Below are 24,104 nucleotides of genomic sequence, written 5' to 3'. Positions count from 1 at the left end.
AACATGTGGATACAACAGATTGCCCGCTGATACTAGATGCCAAAGACAAGTCTTTCAAAACCTCTCTTTGATGGCCGTCAGCAGAATCATATTACATCACAATTTGCAACTTTTGGGAGAAGGGGAGATGGAGAGAGATTTCACAGCTATATTAAAAAAACACAATGCCTGAAACTATTGTGCCATTTTAATGTGGTGATATTGCACTGCATAAATAACAAAAACCAAAAGGGAGAGAGAGCACTGCAGCCTAAAACAATATTATGTTCATGAATTGAGGTGCCTTCATACATCAAAAAAGCTAAATTCAGTCTGACAAGGCCAAAAAAACCTCAAGTTTTGAATCAAATTTTGAATACTGTAAGACATGTCAGGTACTGACACAGGCTGAAACTCATCCTTTTTGATGTGTGGCCCTTGATCAGAAGTTGGGAAAATGGACATTCAGTAACGGTTACAAGAAATTTAAATTATGCCTACATTCACAGAATTGCATTTAAAAAAATTCTCATACAAACGGAATCTACTTGTATATTGTATTGTTCCAACCATCAATTCAGCTTGGCGTTACGGGGGAAAAATTTTAAAACTACAATGACTAATGCCAAGAAACCTCTTTCAACGCAATCCATTCACAGTCTAAGTTTATACCACACTTACATCTTTCTGGTTGGAGTGGAAAAACCTGAGTGTGAAGTTACAAGCTTGGGAAGCAGCAGCAAGGTGGCCCAGCGGCTCTGCATAACGAGTCAGCAGATATCTGCCAGTCAAGCACAGCAGTGTCAGTCATTAACTCTCACAAGACAATGTCACATTAAAGATAGTTATTCTGCATTTCAATATCCTTGCATTGATTTTGTCATAGCTGCTTATGTTTCTGAATATTAAAATATCTTAGAATTTCCTTGGTCCAAATTCCACTCAACTGCCAGAAGTTTTATCAAAGGTCTATTTAAAACGTATTCACGCTGTAAACAATAAGCATGAATCAGAGCTCTTTGCATTTAAATTAATGTCACGATACAAGACCGATTATATTCAATGCTATTGCTTTATACTCAAGTACCAAGAGCAGAATACTGATCACATATGATCAAGATTAAGGTTTGTAGTTGATCAACTGATTCATTTTGTTAATCCAGGGAACCCTCTATCATGGTTGATAACAGCAGTTCTATTACATTTTATTTTATTCAGAAGGCATTATTATTATTGGAGAATGGAAATCAGTTAACATTGAATATACTTTGTTCACAAACTGGATTGAGAGCAAAGCCCCAATCATGTGATTTGACTCCTATTCCCAGAAGAACACCAATATTACAGCCTTTGTTTCCCATCCTTTTTGGACTGTTAGGTTTCCAAATATATATTAATTTGTGCCAAGGGCTTGCATGCAGATTGGAAAATAGTAAACTTCTTAGTTTCACAAAGTTCTAATGTTTCTTCTGGGTGCCTTTGGTTTTTATTCCTCTTTCCAAAACACAACACCGTGACAATAGGCAGAGTTAAATGGCTTCATCCAATATCCTCATAAGGAGGTTCGCTAGTGCTACTCAAGAGGGTTTAAACTAGAGCAGCAGGGGGCTGGGAGCCAGGGCAGCAGGTCAGCAAGTGGAGGGATTGAGGAGAAGGTAGATGTTAAGACCAGTAAATCAGAAACAAGGACAGGCAGAGACAGGTAAATGAACACAATTGTACTGATGGGCTGAAGTGTGTTTATTTCAATGCAATGAGTATTATAGGTAAGGAAGATGAGCTTTGAGCCTGGATCAGTACATGGAACTATGATGTTGTGGCCATTACAGACATTTGGTTGAGAGAGGGACAGGACTGGCTGCTCAATGTTCCAGGGTTTCGTTGTTTTAGATGAGATAGAGGGGAAGGTCAAATAGGTGGGCAGCTGCATTACTGATCAGGGAGAATATTACATCTGCACTCAAAGAAGGCACACAGGAGGGCTCACCCACTGACACAAAATGGGTAGAGCTCAAAAATAGGACGGGTGAAATCACTCTGATGGGATTATACTGTAGGCTCCCCAACAGCTACTGAGTCATAATATGGAGGCAGGTTAAAGGTGCAATAAAAACAGAGATATCATAGTGGGTGACTTGAACTTCCCCAATATTGACTGGGTCTCCCATACAGCAAGTGGCTCATGTGGGGAAGAAATTGTTAAGTGCATCCTCGAGGGTTTCTTGAAACAGTATGTGGATAGCTCAACAAGAGGAGAAGCCAAACTGAACCTTGTATAGGCTAATGAGACTGGCCAGGTGACTGACCTTTCAGTGGGACAGCATTTTGGAAACAGTGATCACAGCTCCTTAGGTTTTGAGATAGCTATAAATAAAGATAAGTCAGGAGCTTGCAGGAAGGTACCAAATTGGGGGAGGGCAAATTACGTCAGTATTCAGCAGGAACTAGAGCGCGTTATTTGGGAGGAGCTGTCATCAGACAAGTCCACATTGACATGTGAGAATTGTTTAAAGACCAGCTGGGGAAGAGTTCAAGACCAGCATGTTCCAGTAAGGAGGAAGGACAAGGATGGCAATATAAAGGGACTCTTGGATAATGAGGGTGGTTGTGAATTTAGTCAAAAGGGTAAAAAGAAGCATATGCAAGGTTTAGGAAGCTAAAACCGGACAGGACCCATGAGGAATATAAGAAAGTAGGGAAGAACTCAAGCAAGGAATTAGGAAAACAAGAAGGGGCCATGAAATGATCTTGGCAAGTAGGATTAAAGACAATCCCAAGGCATTTTATAGATACATCAAAAACAAAAGGATAACCAGGGAGAAGATAGGACCATAGAAGGATACAGGAGGGAATTTGTTCTTGGAGGCAGAAGACATGGGCGAGATCCTAAATGAGTACTTTGTGTCAGTATTCACTAGAAGGATATGGAGGATAGTGAGATTTGTGTGGAGCACATTAATATCGTAGGGCATTTTGAGATCAAGAAAGTCATGATGTTGGATCTCTTGAAGAGCACTATGGTGGCTAAGTCCCCAGGGCTCAATGGTATCGACATCAGGTTACTGAGAGAGGCGAGAAAGGAGATTGCTGGGGCCTTCAAGGTCTTTTTATCCTCGCTGACCACTGGGGCAGCGCAGTGGCTCATTGGTTAGCACTGCTGATTCACAACGCCAGGGACCCGGGTTCAATTCCAGCCTGGGCGACTGTCTATGTGGAATTTGCACGTTCTCCTTGTTTCTGCATTGGTTTCCTCCCACAGTCCAGGTATGTGGAGGCTAGGTGGGATAGCCATGAGAAATGCAGGGATACAGGGGTGGGTCTGGGTGGGATACTCTTCAGACGGTTGGTGTGGACTTGATGGGCCAAATGGCCTGCTTCCACATTGTAGGGATTCAATAACTCTATGACTGGCGAGTAACTCATGTTGTTCCTCTGTTCAAGAGGAGAAATAGGGATAATTCAAGAAACTACAGACCAGTGATTCTTACATTGGTGGTTGGGAAGCTACTGGAGAGAATTTTTAAGGATAAGACTTATGCACATTTGGGAAAGCATGGCCTAATTTGGAAGAGTCAGCATTGCTTCGTGCGGGGCAGGTCAGGTCTTACTAACAACTGAATTTTTCAAAGGAGGTGATGAAGGTGATCAATGAGGATAGAGCAGTGGATGTCATTTACATGGATTTTAGTAAGGCTTTCAAAAAGATCCCTCATCCAGAAGATTATGATGCATGGGATCCACGGTGACCTGGCCGCTTGGATTCAGAACTGGCTTGCCCATAGAAGGCAGAGGGTAGTGGTGGAAAGGTGTTTTTCAGGTTGGAGGTCCGTGACTAGTGATGTTCTGCAGGAATCCATACCGGGACCTGTGGTATACATAAATGACTGGGATGAAAATGTAGATGGGTCGGTTAGTAAGTTTGCAGATGATACAAAAGGTCAGTGGAGTTGTGGATAGATGTGGTCAAAGGATACAGCGGAATATAGATCAGTTGCAGATATGGGTGGAGAAATGGCAGATGAAGTGTAATCTGGGTAACAGATGCTGCACTTTGAGAGACCAAACGTTGAGGAAAACTATACAGTTAATGGCAGGACTCTGAACAGCATAAAGTATAGAAGGATCTTGGGGTTCAAGTCCATAGCTCCCTGAAAGTGGCCACGCAAGTAAATAGGGCAGTAAAGAAGGCATTTGGTATGCTGGCCTTTATTAGTAGAGGAATTGAGTACAAGAGTCAGGATGCCATGCTGCAGCTTTATGAGACTTTAGTTAGGCCACACTTAGTATTGCGTTCAATTCTGGTTGCCGTATTATAAGAAGAACGTGGAGGCTTTGGAGAGGATGCAGAAGAGGTTTACAAGAACGCTGCCTGGATTAGAGCATATGAGCTATAAAGGAGAGGCTAGAAAAACTGTTGTTTTCTCTTGAGCAGCAGACGCTGAGGTGAGACTTGATAGATGTATATAAAATTATGACACACATAGACGGGGTTGACAGACAGAATCTTTATCCCAGAACTGAAATATCTAATACTAGGAGTCGCGCAATTAAGGTGAGGGGGGAAATTCAAAGGAGACATAAGGGACAGGTTTTCATACAGAGAGTGGTAGGAGTCTGGAATGCACTGCCTGAGTGGTGGTGGAAGCAGATATGACAAGGGCATTTAAGGAACTTTTAGACAACCACATGAACATGCAAGGAATGGAGGGATATAGACCAAGGGCAGGGAGAAGGGTTTAGTTTAATTTGGCGTCACGTTCATGACCTAGTCCTGTGCCGTACAGTTCTAAGTTCTACCTTTCAAAGGTAGGGGAATAAAAGAAGAGCGTATCAGGACACTGATAAAATATACCAGCTATGAAATCAGCACCTACCCGATTGTATCGTGCTGCACATGTTTGGCATCAAGACTGGTGTACAAGTCTACAACTGGTTCAAAAGCTCCCAGCAGACAATAAATTCGAATGAGTAGCAGCTTGAATTGAGCACTCGAGGGGCTGTTCGAGAGGCTCTCCTCCAGCAGTGCTAGGGACCGCCACAGTGGCCATTCCTCACCTGCAAGATTAGCAAACAAAGGTATTAAGCAAAACCAGTTCACAAATCCAGTCAATAACAGGTATGAATAGTGAATAGCATTTAAACCCATGCTATCAGATGACTTGCTCAAAACCACTGCGGCGAGTTTCTTTGACATCTTTACAGTTTACTTCTCCTCCCAAAAAACCCAATTCAAAATGTTTACATGATCTACTCATCAAATCTGATCAGTCATTCGAAAGAAAAATTCACTGCACATTTTCTTTTGAGGACTATAAATCCCTAATTTTTCCCCACTCTGCTCAGATCTTGCCAATTCATACACACCCTACAGTTAATTAGATAATGCCTTTGGAACAGTGGCTTGACATCACTCTAAACGTATTAGTGTATTTTCAATTTTAGAAGGAACGAAAATTGACATACGTGTGTCGGTTAGTTGATTTGAAGACTTATGCACCATCTCCAATTCTAATTCCTTCTTTTCTAAATACACAGAACTGTAGAATACCTCACCTCATCTCCTCCTTTCATTCTTCTTGTGAGGTTCAAACTGTTAAACTTGAACTATTACCACATGACCATTATTCAACTTAACTCATTACCTTTCTTACACTTCTCAAGAAGTATGACATCCTGCAGTACATGATTTGGCCTTTGAAATCTGTTTCTCAGAAAACGTATTTTACAATTTGCATGTGCTGTGAGAAAGCTACTGTTGTCCACTTGCCTTCTCCTCACACTACAGTAAAGGAGATTATCAAAACAGGAAATGGACAATGAGTACTGATTCTGTTTTTTCCTCTGTGCTTTGATATACTGATGCAATGCACCATTGTGAAATCTGCAACATGCTCGTTTTTAAACGCAAAAGGGGTGTTTTTCAACATTAGCATAGCAACTGCAGCTTTTTCAACTAAGTTAGCAAAAGAAAATAATTATTAGCGTTTTGTGGCCATGTTTAACCAGTTTGAAAACACTGTAATAAAAACAAAGTTCTGGAGAATTCAACGTTAGTTTTGAAAAGTCGAATTTCTCTCTCCACAGTCACATAAGCACTTGCTGTTTTTTCCTCAGATTTCCAGTATTTGGCTTTTGTTTCAAATACAGATGTCTTATTTTCCTGGGAATATGTACTTTCTCGTGTTACAGGTTTAGATTCAAGAGGAAACCACTAACCTGATTGTCGCCAGATGTCGAGAAGAAGGTGCACAGCAAGGAGACAATAATTATCAGAGAACTGCAGCTCTGTTTTCAAGCACGACTTTCCTAACAAACATAATCAGAACAAGTCTTTAAAAAGTACGCAAAATATACTGCACAACATACTGACTTAGAAGTAGGTCAGAGGCAAGTCTGCTGCCACTATACCTGTGCGTGTATACGTTTGAAATGAAAATGACAGTGTTGTATTACGTTGAACTATTACAAAAAACTGTTAAATACAGAGAGAGGAACACCGGCTCAGATTAAATTGTCAAAACAACAGTGAGATATTGACCGTTATTCATGTGTAAATTCACGAAAGAAGCTTCCAGGTGAGAGGATGTGCTGTCAAACTCAAAAATAAAAACTTTCCTGTCTGAGCTGATTCGCTCATTGTGAAATAGTATCTTGCTATCTGGTTCAACACTGAAACAACTTGAACGGCACTGAAGTCCTACATTTGCAGAACAGAAAGAATCAGAGAATCTTGCAACAAGACAGGCCATTCTGTCCACTGCATCTGCTTTTGTAAGAGCTTCCCAAATTAATCCCATAACTTAGCTTTGTCCCCATTATCCTATAAATTCTCTCTCTACAAATCTATGCCCATGATATGAATTAAACTTAGCAGCGGCAGTTGAGTCTTGTTCATTTCAGTTTAAGTACCTTTGTCGTGATGTGTTAAGAGATAATTACTGGGAAATAACCTTTTTGATGCTAAAAAGAAATATAGATACAAGTATGCCAGGCAGCATCAGAGGAGCAGTAAAGTTGACATTTCGGATCAGGACCCTTCACTTCTGAAGAAGGGTCCTGACCCAAAATGTCAACTTTCCTGCTCCTCTGATGCTGCCTGGCCTGCTGTGTGCCCTCAGCTCCACACTGTGCTGTCTCTGACTCTAGCATCTACAGTTCTTGCTATCTCTCATAATAATCACATCCCAGTACTTCAGAATTTATCTGATCATAAAATCTTTTACATTTTTTTCACATTTTTGTTTCTTTTCTCTGTGAACACATTTTCTCTCTTTATTTCACTTCTGTAGCTGATTTGACAATTATTTCACCCATAAAATAATTTACACTTCCTTCTCAACACTTCTGTTAAAATCACATTACTTCAATCTGATTGGTTAAGGAGACCTGCAGCTGCTTGCTCTACTCACACAGGTTCCAGATGCCTGGTTTTCTGACATGAAAAATCCATTTGTACATTCCACAACTTGCCATGTGAAAAAATTAAAGCCCAAAACATGCAAGGGCTAATCTAACAATGGCAGGTATTTAGCAATGTCTGCTACAACAAAATGTGACCCAATGTTAGTGTTTGAAAAAGGTGTGCAGTGTGAAGCTGTCCTCACGATATGCACTAGGAATTATTCATCAGTTCTAGCAAATGTTCAGTCAGCAACAAAGGCACAATTGAGCCACATTGACCAGAAAGATTCCAATTTTGATTCCCAGGCCATGCTGAATTAACTGATGCCAACTGGAATGGGGTTGCAACCATTATAGTTGCAACCAGTTCTACAGAGGGAAAAATACACTGAATTTTCACTTGAACACTTACACTCTGTAATAGGCATCAATTGCATGTATGAACATGAGGTAATGGCAAGATAAGGATATCATTGTCAAGTCAATTAGTCAAACATGCTGCATCTAAATTCAACAGGGAATAGTCGCTTGCAAACATTTAGTGGGCTACTGGTCTGCATGGAACTATATTCAGTGCAGTGTATGTTTTCAGGATAAAAAAAAAATCATAAAATGCAGTTTCCTACTTAAGACAACTGACAAAGTCAGATGCTGTAGGCCAGCTAACAGAGGAAGTCAAATAGTTGGCAGTAAAGGAAATTTTGGGACTGAGATATGAATCATTATATTGACACTTCATTAGGGCTCACTGAGATCATAGTTAAAATTGTTTTCCAATTAGAAAATGCTTCAATTATTCTGAATGAGTTTACTCACATTGTTTAAAATAAAAGATCTACTTCACATTCATTGTGCATTTAATTTCTAGCTCTATCAATGGACAATAAGATAGATAAATACATGTGGATTTGAGTTTGAGTTTAGAAAATGGATTTCATTATTGTATCAGGAGATGCAGTAGGGGCCAACCAATGACCAATTCTCCTTTGGGTGGAGGAGAGGAAAGTAAGAGGTCGAACTGCTGTCAAAATGATGTATTTGAGAACAGGATACTGAAAACAACCCCACTACTTTGCAGTTAATTTTATTCATATATGTGAATAACAGGAGAAATTAATAGTAGCATAGGTTCTCACTGACTGGCTAGCCTGGCTCGCTGGCAGTACTTGATTGGTGAGACACACAAAAAGCAACTGAGACTCCTCCTATTTGGCACCAGATAATTCTGCAAGCGAATGAGTGAATGGACAGAGGGCTTTTGTATGACAAGAGCAAAAGATAAAAATATCCCATGCTGATAATTTGTATAGTTTTTAGTTGGTTAAATATTAGCAACATCCATGATCTGCCTCTAAATCTAGGTCTCTGATTACACATTAGGAGGAAACAATCAACTTTTTAAAAAAATTGCTGTCTGCAATCTATAAGAGGGAAAGCAAACACCTCAAAATCTTTCAGGATAAAACAGGGTGTAGCACATTCTGCTGGGAAACTAACTTACCAAACTTTAAGGCATGTTTGTATCGTTGCATCAGCTCTTCAACAAGTCTGAGCTTCTGTGTCTGGTCCATGGTCTCGTGAAGGCCTAATAATCGAGCAAATTGAACAACAAACATATGCCTTTGCATGGCTTTGACATCACCTGGTAATGCAAGATCACTCTCTGTTGATATTGAAAGAGGTACTACCTCCATCAATTTGTTGATAAACTGCAAAGAAAACAAAAACAGCAATTTTCACACTTAAAATATATAATCAATAAACATATCATGAATATTATCTGTCACTAACACAATCTCCTCTGAGATCTTCCAGCTAACTTTGATCCAAACTCTAGATAGCTCACTCCCATCCTCTTCCCAAGATCCACAAAGTGCAATGGCTTAGCAGATCCATCATTTCAGTCTGTTCTTGTTCCATAAAACAGATTTCTTCCCATCACAGTTCTTTTTTAATCTCTTGTCCAGTCTCTTTTAACCTACATCCACAACTCTTCTTGTTCCCTCTGCTTGGCTCCCACCTGCTCATCAGTATGGGCAATTCAATCTCTACACCCGCCTCTCCTACTCAGACAGCCTGGGAGCTATGTTCTTCCTTGAACAAAGATGCAACCAGACCCATTTACTACCACTTCTCCACTTGTCTAAACATGTTCTCCTTTTGAACAGCTTGTCCTTTGACTCCAATCACATCCCCAATATAAAATGCGTTGCCATTTGGGGGTCAGCCACGTATGTGGCTTATGAGGAAAGATCGAGTAGACTGGGACAAGACTCATTGGAATTTAGAAGAAAAACAGGGGATCTTACAGAAACACTAACAATTACGAAGGGAATAGATAAGAGAGAAGTACGGAGGTTGTTTCCACCAGCGGGTGAACTAGAATGAGGGTGCATAGCCTCAAAGTAAGGGGGAGCAGATTTAGGACTGAGTTCAGGAGGAACTTCTTCACCCAAAGGGTTGTGCATCTATGGAATTCCCTGCCCAGTAAAGCGTTGAGGCTACCTCATTGAATATTTTTAAGGCAAAGATGGATCGATTTTTGAACAGCAAAGGAATTAAGGGATATGGTGAGCGGGCAAGTAAGCAGTGCTGAGTCCATGGAAAGATCAGCTATGATCTTACCAAATGGCAGAACAGGCTCTACGGGCCAGATGGCTTATTCCTGCTCTATCTTTTTTGGAAGACGTGAAACATTCTTTGTTCTAGCCCTATATGGGACTTCTCACAACCCTGGAATATCAATGATTTGAATGGTGCCACTTCATGCTCTTGGCTTGAACAGGGAAATGCTAACAACTCTGCTTCCAATTTCCACTTTTCCCCATGCCTTCACATCTGACTTTTCCCATCTCCAACTTCTCTGATTCCATTTCTAGGTCTAGACAATCAACCGATACTAAGCCCAACAACTGTGACAGCTACCTTGACTACACTTTCTCCCACCCTGTCTCACATAGAAATTCTATTCCATTCCCCATTAGCCGTCAAATCTATTCTAGCATCGTCATCTTCCACACCAATGCTTTCTGACCTTTCTTACTTGTTTTTTCAACCAAGGATTTCTTTACACTAAAGATGAGAAGGTCCACGACTGTGTCCGTAACACCTCTTATCCTTTGTTCTCAACCTGGCCCCTCATTCTCAGAACAGTGATACGCCCTCAACATCCACCAATGTTACTGGATCATAAGCAATCCTTTTTACCATCTGTAACAACGAAAACACCACCAAATAAGTGTCCCTCCCTCCATTCTGAAAGAATCACTCATTCTACAAGACCCTGGTGTACTCCAATATCAATCCTACTCTCTTTTCTGTGCACCATGTCAAGTAAGCACAGGAATTGTACCATCAGACCTTTTATTTTTTTCTTGTTCTGTACCCCAAACACTCTTCCCAGGCAAAACAGTAATTTATTTGTACTTCTTCTAATTTAGTATACTGTATTCATTATTCATAATGTAGTCTCCTCCACATTAGGAAGCCCAAACACAGATCAGGTCATGGTAGAACACTATGTTTAGTTTTCAAGTGTGCCCCTAAGCTTCCAATTGCTTCTCATTTTAAGTTTCCATATTGCTGTCACTTTTGACTACTCTGACATCAAACCCCTACGTTCTACCAATGATAATCAAGATAAGTACAAAGAACAGCATCTCATCAATGATTAGGCACCATTGCATTTCAGGCTCAGTGAATTCAACAGTTTCAAATCATAACTACTGATCCTTTTTTTGGAATGGCAGCTGTTGCTGATCATTCTGCTATCTCTCATTTCCACCTTCGTGAGACTCACTTATTGTTTCTTCACTGGTCATCTTAATATCTCCACTTGACTTGTGCTATTATCCTTTTTCTCATTTAATCTCTCCTTCCAGCCTATCACAGACCTTTCCTTTTCTTCTTCTTCTTCTTCCTCTACATTCCATTTCCCCCGTTGCCTGACTTGCTTAAAAACCTGTTCAGCCTCTCAATTTTTCCCCACCTCTGACAAAACGTCACTGACTTGAAATGTTAACTGTCTCTCTCCACAGATGATGAATGTTCGACTCGAATGGTTTCAGTATTTTGCTTTTATTTCAGATTTCCAGCACACACAGTACTTTGCTTTAGTAAATCTATCATTCATATGTTGCAAACTACAGCTGAAGTTCAAATCACACCAAATGGCAGATATTCAAATTTCCCATTGATCCATGACAACATTGGCCAATTTCCAACAGGATGGTAAAAACAAGGACTGGTATTAGTCAAGCAAGAACAAAGTGGAGCGGAATATATCATTTTAGGGATCTTTCTCCCCAGTCAGCAAAAGAGTGCAAGCATCAGTGCTGTCTGCCAATTTATTTTCCCAAAAGGTTAGGTCTGGGGGAAGGATTAGCAACATTCTAAGACCCAGATCCTAACAAAAAACTGAAACTAAGGTGAGGAAAAACTGAAATAATTGCAGAGAATGGGAAGAGGAAAGAAAAATTACCTCTAAAAATGCACTCAAAGTGACAACATGGGAAACAGTTTCAATTTGTATAGTCAGAACAGTGAGCTAGTGGCATTGTGGTCAAGTAGTCTAAAGCTATGGATTTAATCTCCAGTCTTTAATGAGTTGCTGATTCGAATCCCATCACAACCAAAACTGTCAAAACAGTGAGCTAAATAGAGGAAGATGGAAAAATTACAACAAGTGCTTCACAGATGTAAGGATGGGCCCATTGAAAAATGACAAAGAACTTACGACAAGTGTAAGCTTACTTAATAGGATGTCTGAAAGGGGAAAGCAAGAAAGATTGAAGACTCCAGTGAAGGGAAGAGCCAGGAGGAGGAAAAGGGGATAGAAATACAGTAATGCCTAGGTCCAGAGTGACAGCCAAAGTCTATCTTCAAAAGAACACAAAATAAACTCTAGACAACAAAAGAATTGCATATGAAATAACAGAAATTTCATAGAGAGAGGAAAGTCAATATTAAATAGCAAACTGAAGACTCATATCCAAGCAAGAATGCTCATGCCTGACAGCAACGCTCTGATATTGGAAACTAATTAATTCAATGCACAAACAGATTTTTTCTTTGATGGACAAATTATTTTAAATATGTTGATTTTAAAATAAAGTAACCTGTGTATGAAATGAACAAAGACCCAACTTCAAAGAAACCAAAAGATAGACTGGGCTTGACTGACGTTTCAACGTTTCAAGTGGTTTATTGGCTCTTTGCGAGCACAAACTTTGGAATGGGAGGAAACAATTACATATAGGAATGAAGCTCAAAGTAATGCTAAGTAGTGCCAGAATGGTGGGAAATTTCACTAAGACAGCCTACTGCAATATCTAAAGGTTTGAATACCCAGAATCCATAGGCAAATCAACTTTGATATGAGAATCTTATGTGATATGATTAGCTAGGCAACTGAGTATTTCACTTCAGCAAAATAACTGTTTTGTTGGGTCTTTTCTACATTTTAAAATGAACAAAATACACAGGTTATATTCTTCAGGCCCTAGTGGAAACACTACATTGGTAGTGTGCCAATTTACCACTGTATTACACCATAGTGTAAAGAACTCTTGCTCACTTATTCTACAGTTTAAGTTTTCAATTAAGAATTCAAAAAGAAAAAAGGTTATTGCCCCCACTCCACCATTATGATAGTTAACACAGTTCCAGCGTTTTTCAAACACAATTCGCTTGCTCTTTCCATGACCTAATTTCCCCGATATGACAAAGTCTTATTTTAAATTTTCCCAATTGATCCTGCATCCTGGCATTCTGGAGCAGAACCTTTTTTGAAAAAATCTTTTGGGTTTAGAAACTTTTCCAAATTCCCTTCATTCTGATTTTATGGTTACATGTTTTTTGATTGTCCCTAACTTTACAAATCAACAGGCAACAAGCAATGCAAATAGTAACTAAATGCTGAGGCCACTGGGTGCACTTACCCACTCACCTCACTGCAGCACAGCCTGAGCGAATGAAGACTCTGTCAGTCTCCCGGTCTCACCTGTGTATGCCGGTCCAGCGATAGAAGATCGACAAAGATTCTCAGGTCAGAATAACAGCAAGGCCTGTCCCCAAACCTCTCAAAGTACTGGAACATCAGATCCTCCGGAATTCCTAGCAGTAATAAGGAGAAATGCACAGTGGATAAATGTAGGAGTGAATCCCAAATTGATGATGCCCAATACTATAAGTTAGGGCAGTCTTTCAGTATGCATAACCTTTAACTTAATAGTCGAGCATCATGGCTCATTTGCCTTGGTCTGAAGGCTGTAGATCCATATCCTACTACAGGATTTGAGTGTGTAATCAAAACTCAAGATTCAATGCACAACCAAGGGGCTGTTCCATGGTTGGAAATGCCAATGATGCAACAAATCAGGGCCCACCTTGCTGGTTCGGGGGGGCATTTTCAAACAGAAACTGGCAACAGACTAAAAACTGAGAAGGGTGAAGACTTCATCTATGGACTTGAAGCAGAATATTTGCTTCTAAAGGAATTACTGTTCAAAAGTTGGATGAGGAGAAATCTTACGAAAAGAGACACAAAATGCCTTGAAAATACTATGTCCTTGTCCATCTGGTGAAAATGGAACAAAATGTTTTTACTAATTAAGAACATAAGAAAGAGGCAGGGGTAGATCATTTGGTCCATCAAGCCTGCCCTGTCACTCCATGTGGCTGATCTGACCCAAGCTTCCTTTTTTCATACCAGTTTATCATAGTCCTCAACTCCCTGGTATTTCAAAAATCTACCTCTTCTTTAAATATTTCCAGTATTTAATTATTTGACTTACCAAAGAAGGACATTTAGATATACTACACTGCCACTCCAGTCAGCTAACTCAGCACTAATTTGGAATTCGGCCTTTGATCTGAAGGGCCAATGGCCCACTGAATAAACTTGATGACCTTATGACGTGCCAAATTAAGCAGCGTGAAAGAGCTTCACTGTCAAATGCTGAAGGATCTTCCTCAAAATTTTCAGTAACCTTTCATCAGCATTAATATTTTAAGTGTTTGCACATTCAAGCCTTATTTCAGAAATGAGCACAGTGCTAGGAAAATATTACATTGTCAAATATGTTATCTTTTCAGATGTTAAACCAAGCAGTGGTGTTCGCCTGGTGTCCTTGTCAATGTCATGTAGTAATTTATCTCACTGTTACTTGTAGGACTTTGTTCTATGCAAATTACCTGCCATGTTTACCAACATTGCAACAGTAATTGGAATACAGAATGACAAACATTTCGGGATGTCCTGAGGCTATGTAAGACAGTATGTGAAAGTGATTTCTTTCTTTTTCTATCTGAAAACTTGATCCATCCTGCAGTACAACATTCCATAGAATTAAAAACCGTCTTGTACCAAAACAATCTTTAGAGTCACAAACATGGATACTGGGTATCAACAAGCTATTTGATCATGGAGGGCATCACAACTAAACTCAAACTGGTCCTCTCAGGATGTATACTTTCTAATGAGAATAAAGAGAAGCAGGAACAGGCACACTGGTTAAAATTTCTCTCCTTTATGGCTGGTGTACCCCATGTTCCAATACGGTGTGTAAAGACATTTGTCTCTCCTCACTCCCCAAGATAACAATAAGTTAATATGTTGACAATTTGACAAACTTGCATTCAGTAAACTATTAATCACGCACCAAGTTTGTGTTCATCGTTTGTACCCCTCTCTCTCAGCCGCCTTATTAATTCAAGTTTAGCCAGGTATGGTCCCCTCAGATGACGGGAGCCCTTCGGTTCTTCATTCAAAATTCGCTCCTCCACAAAGGATATGGCTTCCTGTACAAGACAAGTGACTGGGCCCTCTGGACAGCTAGGTGAAACAAAGAATGTGGTTATGCTCCTGGCACTGCACAATAAAAATTAACTGGGGCTTGCTCTTATGTGTCTGACCACTGTTTTGGGGGCAGATTTGCTAATAGTTATTGGAAACAAATAGGATGAAGAAATCATACCAAATCTTCAGCAGAAAGGGATTTCTAGACATTTAAGCAGGATTGTACACCACGTGCAAATTTCTGAATTTACAACGGGCCATTGAGAAACTTTTCTTGTGACAACAGAAAGAATACAATAGGCAGGTTACCTGACTTCTGATTCAACTGAAGCATTCAAAAGATAGATTGGACTGAATGCTGAACAACGAGTATGATAACATATACGCAAATTAACAAAGTTGAAAATGGCCAGCGCTGGATAGAAATATGCACTGGTAGGTCTAGTTTCCGTTCTATCCACGAGCACAATTTCAGTTCATGGAGTAGCTGTGACAGAAGTAATGCTGATCAACACTATCCCTTAGTTAGAGGACAACATGTATCTGCCATGGTGTTGACAGGGGATTGTAAACTTGAAAAGGTAAAAGCAACTTATCAATTAAGAGAAAAGTTATATTGATATTTTTTGTATGGCAACCAGATACTTTCCCAGCACAATGCGACTTGAAACACAACGGTGTGTTTTCAAATAGCCCAATGCAATGTCATGCTCCCAGGGTGGTATACTTTATATAATGTCACTTTATAGTTTCTTCAGGGTAATATTAGACACATGCGTTGTATGATTATAATTGAAATATTATTTTATACCACCTTGGAGTGTAATGGAAATTTGTTCTGTTTAAAAATACAACCATACGTTGTCACACAATAAAGATTATTCAAATACATTGCAGAGCATAAACACTTGTTTTCAGCAGAAGGGAGACAAATGTACATTCTGATAGAAATCTATGGAGATTATATGAAATAAACAACACAGCAACATTTTAGTTCCTTTCCCAGAAATACAATTCTAGAAGGAAAATCAGAAACTTACTGCTCAGCTTCGGCAGGTGGTGTCCAAGCCTCATCAATCAGATGGAAGAGGGAATCAAAATATGATATATAAAACTGCCAGTCATCTGGGCTGGAAAAGAACAGCAGACCCATTTACTATACATCTAACAAAATCTTTATATATGATCAATTATTTAGATGAGCACGTGCTGAAGTTCGTTAAGATTAATTTATTTTGCTGAGGATCGCACACCTTTAGGCTGGCTGTCGTTTCCCAGTTCCAAAAAAAAAGCAAGCAGGAAAAGTCTAGTATAATAACAAAAGGCTGCTGGTCATTAACAGATTCCCTTTCTGTTGGGTTATGATGTGTTATTTAATTGATACATTTAAGTCAATCAGGTGCAAGAACAAATCATAAGTCTATGCTGCATCTTCAGGTTTGAGACAACTAGCAGATCCAAGACATGTCATTTGTAAATACTAGTACAACAGTGTTAAATACAATAATCATAACATATTCTACACTCTAGAACTGAGACTGTCAATACACAACTACCTTCAAATTTTCAAAGTTCCTTCATCAAACAGCAATTAAAATCTAAATTACTCAAGTCTGTTACCTAACAGTTTTTGTGACCTTGAGGGACAATTAAGATTGATCACTATAATACATTGCTCATTACATGGATGACATGTAACCTTATAAAACTGAGCATCAGCTGACAATTATTCCATTTGTACATTTGGCCTCAACTGAAGCCACGTTCTTTCACGCTTCATAATGAGTTAGACAGCAGCCAGCAGGAAATAACACTTTTTTTTTGTTAATTTGTAATTGACAGATTCCCTTCCTGCTCATTTGAGATTTCCTATTATTTTGTGAATATACAAGACCTAACCATGATCAAGAGTGACGCGTATACTACAGACACTAACACAACTTCTGGGATTACAGAATTCAATGACTGAACATGTAACTGTTTACAACTGGGTTGCTTCTTAGGGCACCTGAGAGCAAATTAAGAACCAACCCGAGCTCACATGTAGGTGAGACAAGGTGGAACGGAAGGGCACAAATAAACCAGTTGAGACTTCGTAAAATCTGGAAAATGTTGTTTGACAGCATTTCTGGTTGAATTTCTCACTTCATATAGTAGGATTTGAAATCATTACATGTGAATTTCTCTGCAAGTACCATAATGACTAAAGATGCCCTATCCCAGATAATCAAATTATTATCAATAACTTAAAAACTGTCAAGGATAAGGTTGAAGTCACCATGTGAGAATTCTCTGCTGCCAGATTAGTTGTAGCCAATCTGAACTGCAGTAGCTGTTGGGCAGCTACAATTGGCCACAGCCCTGTACAAGCATAAAAAGTAGCTGAGGCTCTACTCTGATCAATAAACAACAATCCCTACCACAGGTGCATGGATGCAAGCTGAGGGCACTGCCACGTCCACCACAAATAGCGTGCCAGCATTCACTACATGGGTCATAAAAAATGCCACAACTAACGTGAACGGCCAGTGGACAAGTGATGTCCATGGAAGTCGTTCCTCTAAAGGCATAAAGTTGAGGGAAATCAGAAATTAGTACAGATAGGACCTGGAAACTCCATATTCAGAATCCAGTCCAATGGTACTAAGAACTGCTAACTCTTCTGCTTCGAATCCAATTACTTTTCAGGGTACACTTTTACAAAAACAGCACAATTGACCAACCTTCTGACTAAAGAACAGCAAGGAAAGGCAGAAGATGATACACTTCCCCTTTAGGAATACTGTTAAATTAATCAGGACCTTCTTACTTGTGAATTAAAAGCTTCCTCGAAAGTGCATTACATTCAGGCCATTTTATCAGCTTCTTGTACAGCACCATACATTTCATCTCTCGACTTTGTAACTCACTGGTCAGTTTTTCTGAGGAGAAAAACAGAATTTCAATGTAAATAAACAATTTTTCTCTGCATCAAACAGAGTCTTGAGAAACCTACTAGTAATAAGAGTCCAAAGAGGCTGAGACTGGACATGCACATTTTAATTCCCATTGAGCATGAGTCCTCAGAGTTGACCATTACACAGCATTAGGTTGGTAATCTCACTTGGATATCATAAGATTGTTAAAATACAAACTGGGAACTGTCACACTGCAGTAGTGGAGTTATCTGGGGGGTAGTGGATCTGAGTGAGATGCTCTTCAGAAGGTCAGTGCTGACTCGATAGGCCGAATGGCCTCTTCCGCACTGCAGCAATTTTATGATAAAGGTGAAGTCACCACAGTTTTACCAAACTGTAGGATAGGGCAGCGGTTTAAACGGAGAGACATGATACCTCAAGGTGAGGGAAGAAGTTGAGAAGGAGAGTCCTTCATGGTAACCGGTTCAGGAACTAAACCAACACTTTTGATATCACCACATCACAAACCAGCTGCCCAGTCAACTGACCTAAGCGATCCGCATTATCTATGGTTGAAAATGTTCCTTCACGTACTTTTCAGATTCAATGCACAAAGAACTGGGAGGCTTCCCATGCTTGTAGCAATTATATCCTTCGGAGAATACGATGAGGAGGGAAATGGAAAAATATACTGTATTTCTACATAAAAATCTTGCAATAAGTTAGTTTCGATGTTACCTCCCAGTTTTCCTCTGATAACTTCAAGAGCCTCCTGGTCTTTTCCAAGTCGTTCCAAAATCATTAAGTAGAGTTGCACCTATTATAAAAGACAAAAACAGTGAAATACATGACAGGAATCACATGTATGCAGACTGCAAAGATGACACACTGATTTCAAAACTTTTACTAATTACTGCAGTCTTCCAGTGAGATGGAAGTTTTATGAGCTATAACCTTCAGAGCTTCTCCCCAAACTTGAAAAAACCACTAAGGGGCAAAAAACAAACGAGCAATGAGTCTGATTTGCTTCTCAATTACTTGGCCCTAATCTGACACACAGAACTGAATAAAAACTGCAGGGCCAGTGGGAGAAGAGAAACAAGTATGACTGTTTTCCAACATCTCCTGATTGCTAACTACGACAGTAGTGTCCCCAGATTGGGAGTAAGTAATCCTCATGTCTTTTCAGGAGTAAAAGTGCAAAGACTGGGAACAGGTTTGCTAAATTACATCAAATTACGAAAAAGAAAAATTGCTAAAAACTTAATAATGGGTTCCGTTTTTGTTTTGGTGCTCATCATATGCCAGACAAAAACAGGGCTAGGGAGAGAACTAAAATAAAACTAACCACCCAGTATATTCACTCACAAATCACTATGCAAAAGTCCCAGAAAAACAAAGCAAAACAATACATGGACAATAACACTTCTTGTCGCAATGTTGTGATTCATGTCACAATTGTCACAGCTTGGGAAATTGCTACTTTCTTACCTCAGCTTCAGCCTCAATCTTGTCTTCTTTTACCATTTTTTCCACCATTCTCTGTGCTAAGGGGAGGAACATTGTCTTCGATAATTTTTCATCTTGTGCTGAAATAGACTATATAAGACAAAAATATGATCCAAAAAAGGTCAAGAGATAGATACAGATTTTCAGAATGGTTAAAGTGCACCCTTCACACAATTGAAGTAGCCTCCATCACCTGTCTCTGTCACCTAATATCAGGAGACAGATACTGCCGTCATTAGTCTTCATAATTACTAATCCTGGTAACTTTCTCACTGCCCTTTATCGAACTGCTGTAGAAATATTCTGGGTTCAATTCCCGTGAACAAGCACATTATGAGGAGCTACATCTTTATGAAGAATGAAAACGTTGCAACAAGCTTGATGTTCATCCATTTGGAGAGGGTGAGGGGAAAGTGAGAGGGGAGGAGTTCACTTCAGAAACATGTTGAAAGATTTGGTCCAAGAGCTGGGTTCTCAAGAGGTTTTGAACATAGAGAAGTTTACGGAAAGGAACTCCAGAGAAGAAAGCAGAGATGAACAGTGCTGGCGCTGAACCAGGGGAAAAAGTACAGAAGTCATAGTTGGAAATTTAGAAAGAATTGCCAAGTGATATAAATCCATGTAGTAGACTGTAAACAATAAGAATTTTAAGAAAATAAGAAATTGGAGGGATAGATGATGGAGCCCATCAGCCTTGCTTCCCCTTGCTCCTGATATCCAGATACTAAAATTCAGTCTATTTCAGTTTTAAATATATTCAGCACTGGAGCATTCACATCCCTCTGGGGTAAACAATCCTCAAGACTGACAACCCTTTGACTGAAGAAATTTTTCCTTATCTCGGTTACATTATCGGCCCTTTTCTTTAAGGCTAGGTCCTTACGTTCGAGATTCCAACCAGGTGAAACTATAACTCAATGTCTATCCTGACCAGTCACATCAGAATTCTGCATGTTTCAATTAGATCACTTCTCATGCTTCTAAATTCCAGAAAAAGTTCTGGCCCAAATTACCCAGACTCTCAACCGAGCACAACCCTCTTATTCCATGAACTAATCTAGTTAACCTTTGCTGCATTGTCTCCAGGGCAGGTACATGTTTTCTTAGATATGATCAGAAGACAGAGTAGAAGCAAGTCATTAAGCCCACTGAGTCTACTCTGCCTTTCAATGAGTTCATGGATGATCTAATAATCCTCAACCCCACATGCTCACCATCTCCTCATAACATCTGATTCTCTCATTAATTAAAAATTTAATCTACCTCAGCCTTGAATAGATTTAATGATCCAGCATTGACAGCCTTCCGTGGTAAAGCATGCTCTACCCTCGGAGAAGAAACTCCTCCTCTTCTTCGTCTAAAATGGCAACTTCTTGTTCTGAAATTATGCTCTCTGGTGCTAGGCTATCCCATAAGGGGAAACAGCCTTGCACCATCTACCCTATCAAGTCCCCCAAGAATCTTGTATAGAGCTAAGGCAGTCAAATCTGCACACAGTACTCAGGTATGGTCTTATCAAAGCTTTGTACAAGTGTAGCAAGATGCCCGTATTTTTACGTTCCAATTGCAATAGTTTCATTGTACTTTATGATCTAACATCTTGAAGATTGCCCTGTGTTATGGACCAGGCCAAACGCCCTCAAAATATATTCAGAAAATAGTACAGACTGTAGCTTTTATTTATTTTAAAGGTAAGGGTAAGGCATTGTGTTCCAGATGCAATTCAATTGGTCAAACAACTAGGCTCGAAACAAAACACATTTTATTCACACACTACAGTTAAAATACAGACAAAATACAAATAAAAGAATTGGCTTAACTGTCACTCTATAGAAATGCTTAACGAAATAATATATGTATTAGCTACTACTAATAAGCTGTTCCAATATAGAAACATCCCAAAAACACACCATTGGTAAAAGCAAATTCAGTAACATAGATTGTCTCATATTCAATTCTGGCAGCAGGAAGAAAACCCCAGCTTTTATGTAACAGAGAAAGGAATAGGAGCTTCCAACCCAGCTTCAAGACGCCAGCAACTGCTGAAAGCTAAAATTAAAAATATTGGTTCTGTAGGAGCTTGACCCCACCTATTCAGGATGCTTCTATTGCTCCAACTTTAACAAAAACCCCAAGGACTCACAAGCCATTTACTTTATTGGTTTGAGCGGACTGATCGGCACCTCTGTCTCAACCTTTCTTCATTAAAAAAAAGCCCAGGACAAAATACACCTCTTAAATCCACAGTATCTCAAGACCTGTTAGCCAGTAATTCAATCGGTAGCGCAAGTTTAAAAATTCCCCCATTCCAACAAATACGATATTGTATCACTATACAACAACAATCTTTTCAGCCGCATTAACAAGGTGTGAATTTAAACAGCAATCATGGCGTAGGTTTGAGTACTTGGACAACTAGGTCTTGCTTAAATAATCGCTAACAGTCTTAGAAATTTCAGTGGAGCAGATGGGCTGTTTGCTTTTGGCAAAATGAATCCCTCTGGTAATGATAATGCATATTTTTGAATCAAAACACAATCAGCTTGCAGGCTGCCCGATCATACAAGAGAAAGCTTAAGCAATCTTGCTGAAGGAGGATTCATTTCGCTTATACCAATTCAGATCCTCAGTACCTAATGTTATTTTATCTAGTAGGTTTGGAAATCAATTAACTTAACTGAACAAAACATGTTTAATCCAATCCCTAGGAGCGTCTGAAATCTTTTTCCTGGTATTACGCATTTTTAAAAATCCATTATTGGCTACCATGCAATTAATATCTTTGTTTTAACATGCACACTCACTTGCATAACCAGGCTCATCACAGACCAGAAGTAATACGGATTCTTCGGAACAATCTTGTAAAGTGCCATCCCAGCCTAAGAGAAAATTCAGCAAAATACTTCAGTATATTCCAATAAACCTCAGGGGCACACTTCCAGGATGAATTAAATCAAGTCTGACTCTTGCTTGCATTGATTATTAGCAAATCAATGATTACTTCTTGATTTTTTTAAAATTTAAAATTATATCAACTTGACTTGTACATAAATCATTGCATTAGGTAAGAAGTTATTTTAAGATATCATGTTTCTATATTCTCAGCACTGATGGACTTGCAGCATACAGAATATTTTCCTTCAAATTAGGGCTCATGTCAACAAGTGATCCTTGCTGGAAAATGCCTTAGAAGACATTTGAATTTGATCATCATTGAACATACAAAACCAAAGCATGAAACTGGAGGAAAAGAAATTTATACCCTGAACAATTAAAAATGCCTAAAGCAAATAAGTAGTTTCATGATAAGTTAAGTTTACAGATATTGGTACATACACAACATAAAAAACAATTTTACAGTCATGTCATTGCAGATAAATGAACTACAGCTTCTGAAGAAAGCAGCTCACTACCCACTTTCTCAAGGGCATCGAGGGTTAAGCAATGAATGCTGGCCCAGTCAGTCATGCCCACATCACATGAATGAATTTTTAAAAAACTCATTTTATTAGCAAACATTGTTCATCTGGAATCAACTGTGCTTTTGAGAGGAATGTAAGAGTTACTAGCAAGGCCATCAGTTGTTGCCCATCTCTAACTTCATGGAACTGACTAGCTTGTTGGGATTTTGCAAAGAACATTTAAGAATCAGCTTAGAGTCACATGTAGGCCAGATGAAATAAGGATGGCAAATTTCTATTCCTAATCGACATTAACGAACTATTTGGGATTTTAAGACAATCAATAATTGTTTGATCATCACAAACACTGAATCGAGCATTTAATTCGAGATTTTAAATGTCAACAGCAATCATGGTGAGATTTGAAAACAATCCCCATAGAATTAGCTACAGCTCTGGATCACTAGTTCAAGGACATGAACACCACACTACTGGCTCCCCCAAATTATTCTGGAAGGCACAGGGTGGGGTCAGCGTTCAGATTTCATTTACGTTTCTCTGTGGTAAAATAAATAGATAGGATGGGCATTTAGCATATATATGATCACACATTCTCCAGGTAAGTGACAAAAACAGAATTGGTGAAGACATCAGAAAAGGATGTCCACCCATTTAGCTGATGTCAGTGCATTCATGGCAGAAGGAAACAGAATAATTACAAGAAAATAGTGGTGGACACTTAGAAACAAATAAGTATGAAAGTGAATCATCTTTGTTGATTAGGCAAATTTTTTTTTTTGCTTCCTTCAATTTAAATTTGTATTGATTGTACCTGTACACAAATCATTACATGGGCCAAGGCTGTAAGTCAGAAAGTCAGAGATGTACAGCATGGGAATAGATCCTTCAGTCCAACTTGTCTATGCTGACCAGATATCATACACAAATCCAGTCCCAGTTGCAAGTATTCAGCCCATATCCCTCTAAGCCCTTAATATTCATATACCCATCTAGATGCCTTTTACATGTTATAATTGTACCAGCCTCCACCACTTTCTCTGGCAGTTTATTCCATACATGCACCACCCTGTGTCAAAAAGTTGCCCCTTAGGTCCCTTT

General features: G+C 39.3%; 1 protein-coding gene across 1 annotated transcript in view; it reads right to left on the bottom strand.

Annotated features, from left to right (window-relative positions):
• naa25 (N-alpha-acetyltransferase 25, NatB auxiliary subunit) overlaps positions 1-24,104 on the bottom strand; it is an 88,650-nt gene that overhangs the window by 33,129 nt on the left and 31,417 nt on the right. The window contains exons 5-15 of the mRNA XM_048611513.1: positions 22,389-22,463; positions 19,567-19,674; positions 18,814-18,892; positions 17,988-18,099; positions 16,219-16,308; positions 15,042-15,214; positions 13,382-13,494; positions 8,882-9,089; positions 6,196-6,285; positions 4,854-5,034; positions 661-760 (exon numbers count right to left, since the gene is read on the bottom strand). Coding sequence (XP_048467470.1) covers positions 661-760; positions 4,854-5,034; positions 6,196-6,285; positions 8,882-9,089; positions 13,382-13,494; positions 15,042-15,214; positions 16,219-16,308; positions 17,988-18,099; positions 18,814-18,892; positions 19,567-19,674; positions 22,389-22,463 — 1,329 coding nt within the window. The remainder of the gene's footprint in view (positions 1-660; positions 761-4,853; positions 5,035-6,195; positions 6,286-8,881; positions 9,090-13,381; positions 13,495-15,041; positions 15,215-16,218; positions 16,309-17,987; positions 18,100-18,813; positions 18,893-19,566; positions 19,675-22,388; positions 22,464-24,104) is intronic.

The sequence above is a fragment of the Rhincodon typus genome, chromosome 24 (assembly GCF_021869965.1).
Source record: "Rhincodon typus isolate 14 chromosome 24, sRhiTyp1.1, whole genome shotgun sequence".
In the NCBI taxonomy this organism is placed as follows: domain Eukaryota; kingdom Metazoa; phylum Chordata; class Chondrichthyes; order Orectolobiformes; family Rhincodontidae; genus Rhincodon; species Rhincodon typus.
This window is presented reverse-complemented; position numbering and strand designations above follow the sequence as displayed.